We start from the raw sequence: 12233 nt of genomic DNA, 5'->3' as shown, positions 1-12233 counted from the left end.
CACATGGAGTATTATTTTTATCATGTTTATAAAGGGATCTTGAGTTTTACTTTGGTTCTAGGCCCCGAAATCCTCAGGACCGGCACTGGGCGTGGCCCACTCTTAATTGGTGCAGTAAAAGGTTAGCCCTATTGTGTTCTAACGCGAGAGCCAGCAACCGGCATGGTCTCATGCTTATAAGGCTTACAAAGGCCCATGAGTTTTGGCTACTCCCTGTTACTAGTAATCCTATCACAACAAGAGAAGTTTTAGGTTGTCTGGTCTACCACTACTATTCTCAAAACAATTTTAGTCAGAGTTTTGAAAGAATTCCTCAACTCTTACTTATTTCTGTTTTTAGTCAAAATGTTTTGAAAGAATTCCTTAGCTTTTACTACGAACTCCTTGCATGGTACTATCTTTGTCACAAATATAAGCAGTTAGACATTGGTATATCCAGTCTGTGAGGTGAAACTTTGGTCACTAATTTTTGTAAGAAATTATTATTTGAGCGCTGGTAGAGACACTACGGGAAACAGTTACTTTGCCGAGTGCCGCAAGATTTGCCGAGTGGCAAACCAGGGGCACTCGGCAAAGAGGCTCTTTGCCGAGCGCCAGACCACGCACTCGGCAAATATCTCTTTGCCGAGTGTCTGCCTCTCGGCAAAGATAAGCACTCGGCAAAGGGGATCTTTGCCGAGTGCCTGGCACTCGGCAAAGAGGGGCGCTCGACAAAGGGGGGCCTGGACAAACGGCATCTGTGGTCGTCCCCTTTGCCGAGTGCCCTGCCGTTAGGCACTCGGCAAAGGAGCCACCTTTGCCGAGTGCCAAGCACTCGGCAAAGGCCTGCCACGCGGCAGGATTAGGGTCGGCTAGGCCGACAGCCTTTGTCGAGTGCCACGTGGGCCGGCACTCGGCAAATGCCTCTTTGCCGAGTGCCATGTGGGCCGGCACTCGGCAAAGTCCTCTTTGCCGAGTGCCAACCCTAGCACTCGGCAAAGTGTAATTTTTTTTTGATTTTTCTTCCCAATTTTTTTGTGGGGCCTTAATACAGTAACTACATCTCAACTTCAAATTTTGGGACAATTTTGACTTTTTGTGCTATATTTCTTCAATTATTTTTGTTTCGTTGAATTTTTCCGACAACTCCAAATTTGAACTGCAGGTACATGAAATAATGGAATTTGGTCATTCCAAAAATGGTAGTAATGATGTTTGGCGTTTGTTGAGGCCGTATCCAGGACCTCGCATGAAGTTACGACCATGTTAGTGTCGTAACATGACGAGTTACCTGCGGGAAAGTGTTTTTAAATTATATAAAATCCAAACGAAGCCCGAAAATGACGAAACTTGTCGAGGTGTGTTGTCATCGCATGTGGAGGCTATGGTAAAAATTTGAGAAAGTGTCGAGCAAGTTGTGACGTCGGATGCCTAAAACCCAGACATCTCCACATGCGATGACAACACACCTCGACAAGTTTCATCATTTTTGGGCTTCGTTTGGATTTTATATAATTTAAAAACACTTTTCCCGCAGGTAACTCGTCATGTTACGACACTAACATGGTCGTAACTTCATGCGAGGTCCTGGATACGGCCTCAACATACGCCGAACATCATTACTACCATTTTTGGAATGACCAAATTCCATTATTTCATGTACCTGCAGTTCAAATTTGGAGTTGTCGGAAAAATTCAACGAAACAAAAATAATTGAAGAAATATAGCACAAAAAGTCAAAATTGTCCCAAAATTTGAAGTTGAGATGTAGTTACTGTATTAAGGTCCCACAAAAAAATTGGGAAGAAAAATCAAAAAAAAAATTACACTTTGCCGAGTGCTAGGGTTGGCACTCGGCAAAGAGGACTTTGCCGAGTGCCGGCCCACGTGGCACTCGGCAAAGGATTTTATTAAAAAACATAAAAATACACCTTTGCCGAGTGCCGGGTCAGGAGCACTTGGCAAAGGCCCTTAATGAAAAAAGGCCCACCGGCCCAAACCGAAACCCTATCTCCTCACACCCGCCCGCGCCCACCTCTCCCCAAGCTCCTTGCGCCGCCGCCGCCGCCCGAGCTCCTCCGCGCCGCCGCCGCTCCGGCCGCCCGAGCTCCTCCGCGCCCGCTACGCTCGCACGCGCGCGCGGCCGCCGTCCGCGCGGCCAGCCGCCGCCGCCGTCGCGCAGCCCGCCCTCCGCCGCCCCGTCCTCCCACCTCCAGCCCCGCCTCGCCGACCCCGCGCCCCGAGCTCCGTCCCCGAGCAGCCGGCCGCCGTCCCCGAGCTCCCCCCCCCCCCCCCCCCGAGCTCTGCCCCCGAGCAGCCGGCCGCCGTCCCCGAGCTCCGCCCCCAAGCAGCCGGCCGCCGTCCCCGAGCTCCGCCCCCAAGCAGCCGGCCGCCGTCCCCGAGGTCCCCGCCGCCCCGAGCTTCCCCGCCGTCGCCGTGTACCGCGAGCTCGTGTACCACGAGCTCCGCCCCTGGCTGCCGGCGTCCCGGGAGAGCGGTCGCGTGCGCCACCTTCCTCCTCGACAAGGTGGGCAGTGCTGATACTTGATCCTTGACATGACATTCAATAATCTTTCATGATTGTACATGACATATTAGTAATCAACTGCATAGTTGTGATAGAAAAAGAAAAATAATCTTGATTATTTAGATCTACATGCACTACTTTTTATTTGCATAACAGAAATTTATGTACCTGCAGAGGAACAAATTTATTGATGAATATATTCATCAAATAGTTGACTAGCACCATTTGGTGAACAGCCACAACTGCATACACAGCTCTTGCCTGATATTAGCAGTTTCATGGCGAGCACCTAATTTCTTGCCCAGCAGATATTGCTTGTGGTCAGCTCTTGACGCGTCCATTGTTGTGGTGTGGTGGTCCATGAACTAGGTATAGGACGGGCACTGATCAAGTACATGCTTGCATAAACTCCCAATGGACGCAACCATCTGCCTGCTGCTGCCGCGATCCATCGAGATCAATAATAATCCACATGTGATTCTTCGTCGATCCTTCTCTCACTGGTCCTCCTGTCCTGCTGCATCTGCATGCCGATCGGCTAGGCATTTGGTGACGTCGACGTCGTACAGGTGTTTCTTGCGCGGCGATAGCACAGACGAAAGGAAGACGCGAGAGCTAAGCATGCTATTCAGCGGCAAAAACGTACGCAAGCTCGCTTGGTGCCACCGCTGACGATGAGCAAGCTAATAAGGGCGAGATGGATGGATCGGGAAGAGAGAGGACTGATCTCGTACGTTTGGTGCCAACCTGTGATAGCGTCTCAACGGATCGGAGGATGGATGCTATTAGGAGTAGCAGCTAGCACCTAGCAGCTGGAGGTGAGGTCCCAGTCCCAGCAGGGGCCTCTGATTGATGAGGATGGATGGATGGATGTCTCTGAAACGAACCAACGAAAAGCGCCTAGCTAGCTCTGCTGATTGGGAAAAAGGGATCAAGCAAGCCGCGCGCTGGCCGGCCGGCATTCATTCTGATTGACCGCCCATCAGCACACCTGCTCCCGTGAAAGGGCGGACGGCCTAGCTCTAGCAACGGCGACATCCCTACATTCACCTGAGACGTACGGGGCTAGGCTAGCTACTAGCCTCTGTTTCCAGCTTGGCCAGCCCCAGCTGCCCAGGTAATGGATCGCATATTATTATTCATATAATATCCGGCCGCTATATGGCTCTCCTCGCGTGCTAATCACACGCTAGGTACATTCCAGTAGAGAGCGTCGCCAAGCTTAGACTTTTTTGAGACTTGATGGATGATCCTAACCGCGCAAGCGAGGCACTGGTGCAATATGCGCTGTGGATGGGTCGCCAACCGGCCATGCGGCGCCAACATTACTGTCCGCCTTCCTTGCGCTGTGCTGCTCGTCAACCACAATCTTCTTGCTTACCACTCCGATCCCCAGGTTCCTGACAACTAATAAGGTAGAGCTAGCTAGTTACTGGTTAGGGCTAAAAACTAATCCAAATTAGTTGAAATTGGACAACTAACTAGCTAACAACAGTAGTATACTTGGCTAACAAATTAGTCCAACCATTAAAAACTTTGTATCGACTAATTTAGGCCAAAGACTGATTTGTGTCGACTATTGAACCTATAAAACGTTAAAGAATTTTATAAAATTATACGAATGAGCGGCACCAGCCTTGTAGTTGTAGTGCAAACTTTGTATGTGTTATTGAAAGAAATGAAATATCTAAAATAAGACATGACTTATTATATTGGATATATCCTATATGATAATTTAGCACATGACTTATTGTATTAGATATGTCCTATATGATAATTTAGTACATGACTTAGTATATTAGATATATCCTATATGATTATTTAGCAAGTTAAGAGAGAAATATTTCTGATTGAACTATATTACCACTTGATGATTGTTAATGAGCATCATGGGAATTAAGGAATTGCGTAGGCTTTGTTTGGGTCTAATAAACTTTTTATAAGCTGCAATAGATAGAGGGAGCTAGCTAATAGCTTGTTATAAGCTTGGTTGTTTGGATCAGCTAGAGCTTTTTTTAGCTGCTAGCAACTTATATTAGTTGATCCTAAAGTCTTAGTGTGATAAAGGAGAAAAGCATCCTAGCACATCATATATCATTACTAACAATAATTCAAAAATCAATAGAAAATTTATCAGGATAGCTCTCATGTCCTGGAGTTAACAAGCTTGAAACACCTTTTGCTCTTGTTGTGTTATTTAAGCGAAGAGCTGCTTGCTCTGGGGAAAGCTGGCAAGATTTTAGAAGTGAGACTTAAAGATATATAAACTATAAGTCAAAAATCATAAATATAAACTCAGAAATTATCTACCTGCATCTCTAATGAGCCAAATCCGCCTTCTGAATCTAGAATATTTTCTTGTTTTGCAGAGAAGAGCGGATCTGGAGTAGCCCCGCGCCGTGCCGGTCTGCCTGCATAGCGTCGCCTCACCACAGCACCGCCACCCTAGGTATAACCCCTGTACCCGTACCTTGGTCGTAAATCTCGTCACCCAGTTAGGCGTCACCCGTCCGAAAGAGATACGGTCGGAGGTATGTAGGTCTTTGCATATCTGCGACCGTATCTGTTTCAGATTGTCCACGTTTTTTGGACAGCCCGCGGATGCGTAGATGAGTTAGCTTCCATGTTCTGCTCCTGTCTGAGTCGGAGTTTCGGCAGCACCTCCTCATGTTCTCCGGATACACACTCTTCCTACGGGGACGTGTATCGGGAGAACAGCGGGGAGGTGCTGCCGAAATTCCGACTCGGACGGGGGCAGAACATGGAAGCTAACCCATGTACGCATCCACGGGTGGGATTAGGACCTATCCTTCACCTATTAGATGGTAGGAACGCCGTGTAGATGCAAATACTGGTTTTATTACTCGCTTACATTGGCGCATGACAGAGGATGGCTGACCGTGAGTGGATGTACACGGGTTTCGCAAGTAAGAGCTCTGAATGGGTTAGGGGGACCGATGCTTTCCTGGAGCATGCATTTGGCCCAGCTACTAAAGGGTCGAGTCGGATGCCGTGTCCCTGTAGCAAGTGTAAGAACAAGAAAAAGAAACGAAAGCGTGCCGTGGGAGTAGATATTCACAATAACGGATTCGTTCCAAACTATACCCGCTGGATCCACCATGGTGAACACCATCGTATTAGGGAGGAGGTGGTGAGACCCCTCCTCGAGGAGTATGATGCAGATGTCGGGATGGCAGACATGATGGCAGACTTTCATGAAGCACGGTTCGTTGAAGGAATGGAGGTGGAGGATGATCCAGAGGAAACCGCAAAGGCGTTCTACACCATGATGGAGGCGGCATAGAAGCCCCTTCACGAGAAGACAATAGTTTCGCAACTAGATGCCATTTCACGCCTAATAGCGTTGAAGTCGCAATTGGGCATTAGTCGAGACGGCTTCGATCTCGTGTTGATAGTTCTTGGCAAACTGCTTCCGGATCCTCACACCCTGTCGAAGAACACGTACGAGTCATAGAGACTCCTTCGTGCACTTAAGATGCCGTATGAGGGGATCCAAGCTTGTCCGAAGGGGTGCATCCTATTCAGGGGAGACCACGAGAAAGCAACACACTGTCCAAAGTGCAAAGCCTCTAGGTTTGTGGAGGTAGAAGGCAGTGATGGCAAGAAGAAACAGTCTAAGATCCCTGAGATGGTCTTACAGCACCTTCCTTTCCTACAGAGGATCCAACGACTGTACATGATAGAGGGGTCCGCGAAACAAATGACGTGGCACAAGAATGGCAAAAGATACAGTCCTGACAAGATGGTACACCCAGCGGATGGTGATGCATGGAAGCACTTCGATGACATGAATCCTGGCAAGGCTATGGAGGCTCGAAATGTACACGTAGCGCTGGCAATTGATGGGTTCAACCTGTTTGGAATGATGGCGGCCCCGTACACTTGTTGGCCCGTGTTTGTGATCCCCCTCAATCTTCCCCCCGGCGTCATGTTTGAACCTAGGAACGTGTTCTTGACGCTGATAATACCTAGACACCCGGGCAACAATATGGGTGTGTTCATGCAGCCAGTGTGGGATGAATTGCAACATGCTTGGGAAGAGGGGGTACTGACGTACGACTAAGCTACAAAGAGGAACTTCACAATGCATGTGTGGTACCAGTATTCAATGCATGACTTCCTGGCGTATGGCTTATTTAGCGCGTGGTGTGTTCACGGGAAGTTCCCTTGCCCAACATGCAAGGCAGATGTGATGTTCACCTGGCTGCACAAGGGTGGCAAGTATTCTTCTTTCGACAAACATCGTCAATTCCTGCCTGAGAACCATGAATTGAGACGAGATGAAAAGCACTTCACGAAAGGTGTTCAAGTCACCGACCCCATTCCTTAGGTTAAGAGCCCTACCGAGGTCCTTGCCGAGATAGAGGCTCTCCAAATTGATGAAGTCAACGGTGGTTTTATTGGATATGGTAACGACCACATGTGGACTCATATATCGAGCTTGACTAGGCTCCCATACTTCAAGCACCTTCTTCTTCCGCACAACATTGATGTAATGCACACAGAAAAGAATGTCGCCGAGGCACTCTGGGCAACACTCATGGACATTGGTAAAAAGTCAAAGGACAACGTTAAGGCTAGACTAGACGTGGAAAAGATTTGCGATAGACCAAAGCTAGTGATGAAGACCCCTACGCCAGGCAAGAGATGGAAAAGGGGCCCAGCCGATTACATCCTAAAAAGGGCCGATATGAAGGAAGTACTGCAGTGGATGAAGACATTACAGTTCCCGGATGGATATGCGGCGAATCTGAGTAGGGGAGTGAACTTGTAGACTATGAAAGTCTTAGGGATGAAGAGTCATGACTTCCACATATGGATTGAGTGGATCCTTCCTGCGATGACCTGGGGATACCTCCCCGAGCCAGTGTGGCGCGTCTTGGCAGAGTTGAGCTTTTTCATCCGCCAGCTTTGTGCCAAGGAGTTATCTCGGGACGTTTGTGTTGACCTAGAGAAGGCTGCACCTCTGTTGCTCTACAAGTTGGAGATGATATTTCCACCCGACTTCTTCCTATCGATGCAGCATCTGATTTTGCACCTACCGCACGAGGCACGGTTGGGGGGGCCCGTGCAGGCCCGTTGGTGCTATGCAATCGAGAGGTGTCTAAAGCTTCTTCGGAAAAAGTGTAGAAATAAAGCTAAAATTGAGGCTTCCGTGGCAGAGGCATTCATTCTGGAGGAGGTGTCGACATTCACACAGGCGTACTATACTGAGAAACTTCCCAGCGTGCACAATCCAACACCTCGTTACAATGCCGATGAGAACTCATCGAACCTCAGCCTTTTCCAAGGGGATCTCGGAAGAGGAAGCGCAGGTACCAACAAGAAATTGACCCATGATGAGTGGCGCACTATCATGATCTACTTGTTGTTGAACCTTGATGAAGTGATTCCTTATCAAAAGTAAGTTCTCAATGAGCTTGTTACATACGCCGTGACTATCCTCCACCTATCGATCCGACCCCCTTGTCTCTTGTTTTTTCAGGGAATATATTAATGAACACTGGAGAGGCAATAGGGCTCCTACCGAGCAAGAAGAAGACCATCTTCTCAGACATGGTGTGCCTGATTTTATTTCCTGGTTCTCTACAAAGGTACCATCCAACTAACCTCGTTTGCTCCTAGAAGATTCCACTTTGCTCCTAGGAGCGAGTAATGTAACGATCTACCTGTCCTGACCTTGTAGGCCCGCACGGATGCGGAAATGGGTGATGAATTGAAATAGGTGGCCGGTGGCTTCTCCCGTAGGGTCAAGTCATTCACCGTTTATGATGTGAATGGCTATCGCTTTCGCACGAGAGCCTACGAGGAGAGTCAGGCCAACCTAAAAACCACGTGCAGCGGAGTTCGTACGCCCGGCACGGATGAGAAGGACTATTACGGCATAGTCGAAGAGATATACGAGCTCAAATTTAAGGGTGCCAAAGCTTTTAAGCCAGTGGTATTCAAATGCCATTGGTTCGATCCTGATGTCACGAAAAAAGACCTTAAGATTGGGCAAGTCGAAATTCGACAGGATTCCAACTATAAAGGAGATGATGTCTATATTGTGGCTAACCGACATGCCACGCAAGTGTATTATCTCCCATGGGCGTGCCAAAAAGACGAGAAGCTTGCGGGTTGGAGCCTTGTGCACTTGGTCTCGCCGCGCGGTAAAGCGGCTGTCCCAAACGATGATGATTACAACTTTGACCCAAACAAAGATGAGTTCTATCAACCTGAGGGGCTAGAAGGGAGTTTGGAGATAGACATTCTTTCGCTCATGGGCATGGAAGTAGACAACGACATCGATGAGGACGAGGGTGATGAGGTGTAGGATGCTGAGGACTTACGAATCCTTGAGCGATGGCAGATGGAGCGCGATGGAGTTGAGGACGATGTAGATGATGATGACGATGGAGATGATGAGGACGATGGAGATGATGCCCGACACTTAAGAGAGCTCGACAATATTGATAGTAATGACGACAATAGTGATGACGACAATAGTGATGACGACTACACGCCAGCCATATTGCCGTTCGTGGAGATAATTTCTAATTCATGTAATACTATATTGTTATTATTATTACCTTGCAATTATGTTTCTTTACAAGTACTTGTTAGTTATTTATGCTAACTGTTTTAATCTTTGTCATTGCAGGCACTCGACAAAATGTCGGGCGGAAGGCGGCAGCGGCCGCATCGATAGGTCCGCTCGCAGTACCAGATCCGCCATGAGGAGCAGGCAACCGCCGCCGACGATGAGGAGGAGGAGCAGTTGGTGGAGCCATCGACCAGTAGGGGGGGCAGCGGACGTCGCACGTCGATGAGGAGGCTGCAGTTCAAGGAGGCCCCGCAAGGGGGGACGACGACGACGACCGGTGACGGCGGCGGCGACGACGACGATGACGACGACGGGGGCGAACCGACACCAGGCGAGACGGCTTCCTCAGGTTCGAGCAAGCCCTACCTGCGCGGGCCCTCATCGCTCCCTGAGCCACGGCCGCTCCCTTCCCGCCGCCCGGTGATTCGACCCGTGGGTCAGACGTAAGTAACCATTGTTGATTTCACTACTTGTTCATATGACATGTTGAAAATCGAACTGCAGACTAACAATTGTTGTTAATGACTCGTGCAGTAGTTGGACGTTTGTGAGCGGAGGGAGCGGTTCACGCCATATCAATGGCATCCAGGGCCTGCTGATTAGGGAGTACTACCCTGGCTTCATCACCCACAAGGGTGAGGTATAGGCGCCCATGAAGTGGGAGCACTTCTCCAGTGTCACGGACTCCAACGGTGATATCCTTGCGGCAAAGATCAAGAGGGAGTTCTGGGTGAGTATTTTCATCGCACCGCATTTCTCAATACTACGCATTCGTTGGACGTTCTTGAAACAATGAAATGATACATGATGTCTGTGTGCAGGACTTCTTCACGTGCGAGGAGGGGAGAGAGCAGCATGCGACGCGAGTGCAGGAGGCGGTCTACAAAGATCGTCTCAAGGACTTGTACCATGAGGCGCATCTCCAGTGCGTCATCAGCTACTACGCCGACGTGCTTGGCCAGGTGGTGAAGAAGCCACAAGTCAGGGAGATGATACTCCAGAGGGAGACCGACCTCACAGAGGCGCAGTACATGCAGGTAATTAAGTAGGAAACATTCGTTCTGATTCCTTCCGTGAAACATTCAATTCATCTTCTGGCATGTCAAATACTTGATGTCATGCAGATGTGTCCGGGGTGGTGCGACAACTACAAGGACTGCTGGGCGGCCATTGTGCGTGAGTGGACCACGGACGCGGCGTACCAGAGGCACAGAGAATGTCGGGAGGGCCGCCTGCAGATGCGAGGGGCACCACACCACCAAGGGAACCAGTCCCTCCTAGTGTTCATGGAAAGATGGGTATGCTTCTATTGATCTATTAATTCTAGCGCTCAATTGTCATTACTTGTAACCATGTTTGTGTTTTCCTCGCAGACCCAGTCGCATGGTGGGCATGTCGTCAACGAGTTCACGGGGTACGCCCTTGCTCACAAGGGCAAAGCGATGGTGGCGGACAATGTCTACGACCCGGCGGACTGGCCCGACGCGTACACCAACGCGAGCGTCTACCCCAAGCTCACCGAGTACACCTCCGTGGCTCGCCAGCGCCATGGGAAGACGTTCGACCCCGCCACCGACGCCCTGGACACGGACCTCTTGATGAGGTTGGGAGGAGGGAAGCAGCACGGCCGGTACTGGATGGCCAACAGCGCCATCGAGTCGTCCTCTGTTCCCACGCTGAGCCAGATTCAACGAGACGGGACCAGGAGCTCCTTCGACATCCCCATAGTGCCTCGGCAGCCGAGCAACGCGCAAATGTTCTTGGCATTTCAGGTAAGTGCAGTTTCATTCGTCGTTCACTCGTTTCACACATGTACCTTGCTTTCACATACCATCAACTTTGCGGGTGTAATATTGCAGGCCCAGATCGCACAGTTGCAGACGAACCAGGAGAACATGGCGGTGGCCCATTAGCGGCAGCTAGCGGCTGTCACGCAGCACTACCAGCGTCAGATGCAGGACTTTGCCGCCTACTTCTGGGGCCTTCAGATACCGGGAATGCAGTAGCACGAGCTCCCTGCCTCGATCTTCGCTCCACCACCTTTTCCTATGCCTACTCCTATAGCGACTCCGGTGAGTATATTGCCTGTTGCTTTAGCTTGTGCGGCCATCCTGCAGGTACTAATGAGATCAGTTGTCCTTTGTGCAGGAACAGTCGGCGGGTTCAAACTCGACTCCTCCAGGTGCCAGCCCTCCACTGGGCCCTTCTCCACCGCACGGGTGGTCGGCTCACCCGACCTTCCCGACTCAGGGCTTCACGTGGCCAGGTACCGCTCCTCCTCCACCGACACAGCAGGGGCACTCCGGGCCCTACTCGACGTTCCAGGCGGCGCCGCAGTCAGGGTGGTCTCTGTGGGAGCAAGGTGGGGGCTCTGGGGCCCCTGGGGATGCCGGGTCGAGCTAGGTACCTCTACTGCCCACTTGTAGACTTGTCGGCCTTCGTGCCGCTGTGATGTCGGCCTTCGTGCCGCTGTGGTTATCGGCCTTCGCGCCGTTGTTTTCTTGCAGGTTTTGGACATGTTATGAACTTGTTATGAACTTATATCGTGTTGAGACGTCATTTGATGATGAAATGTGATTTTTATGTGATATTCTAGTTTATTGTCATGAATATATGTGAAATTGCATGTCTGGAATGCAAGAAAACAGAAAAAAAGCAAAAAAAAATTCCCAGCTTTGCCGAGTGCCAGCACTCGGCAAAGCTGGGCATTTTTCCCAGCAGAGCCCAGCTTTGCCGAGTGCTGGCGTGGCACTCGGCAAAGTGACCAAACCTTTGCCGAGTGACAGCACTCGGCAAAGAATTTTTCAAAAAAAAATGCCGAGTGCCTGACACGTCAGCACTCGGCGAAGAATTTTTCAAAAAAAAAATTTCCTTTGCCGAGTGCCTGACACGTCGGCACTCGGCAAAGGGTGGCGTCAAGTTGACGGCGCCCGTTACCTTTGCCGAGTGCTGGCGTGGCACTCGGCAAATCCTTTGCCGAGTGCCTGCGACGTGGCACTCGGCAAAGATTCCTTTGCCGACCACTTCTTTGCCGAGTGGGCTTTGCCGAGAGCCGTACTCGGCAAAGGCGGCGGATCCAGTAGTGAGAAGTGGCTATTTAGGGCTTCCCTGACATACCAT

The 12233-nt window shown here is 50.1% G+C and overlaps 1 protein-coding gene and 1 pseudogene across 1 annotated transcript; both read left to right on the top strand.

The window, feature by feature from the left end:
* The first annotated feature begins 1953 nt into the window (after positions 1–1953).
* Positions 1954–2520, top strand: LOC136500097 (vegetative cell wall protein gp1-like). The gene has a single exon (XM_066495508.1). The coding sequence runs from the start codon at positions 1954–1956 to the stop codon at positions 2518–2520; it is 567 nt and encodes a 188-aa protein (XP_066351605.1).
* Positions 2521–6002: 3482 nt separating this feature from the next.
* Positions 6003–9247, top strand: LOC136500096 (uncharacterized; annotated as a pseudogene).
* Positions 9248–12233: the final 2986 nt, after the last annotated feature.

Source organism: Miscanthus floridulus, chromosome 13 (genome assembly GCF_019320115.1).
Source record: "Miscanthus floridulus cultivar M001 chromosome 13, ASM1932011v1, whole genome shotgun sequence".
Classification (NCBI taxonomy): Eukaryota; Viridiplantae; Streptophyta; class Magnoliopsida; order Poales; family Poaceae; genus Miscanthus; species Miscanthus floridulus.
The sequence above is the reverse complement of the archived record's forward strand: the minus strand, read 5'-3'. Positions and strand labels throughout refer to the sequence as shown.

What these genes read in the sequence shown, in the direction of transcription:
- LOC136500097 (XM_066495508.1), top strand. Translation starts at nt 1,954, where the DNA reads ATGAAAAAAGGCCCACCGGCCCAAACCGAAACCCTATCTCCTCACACC.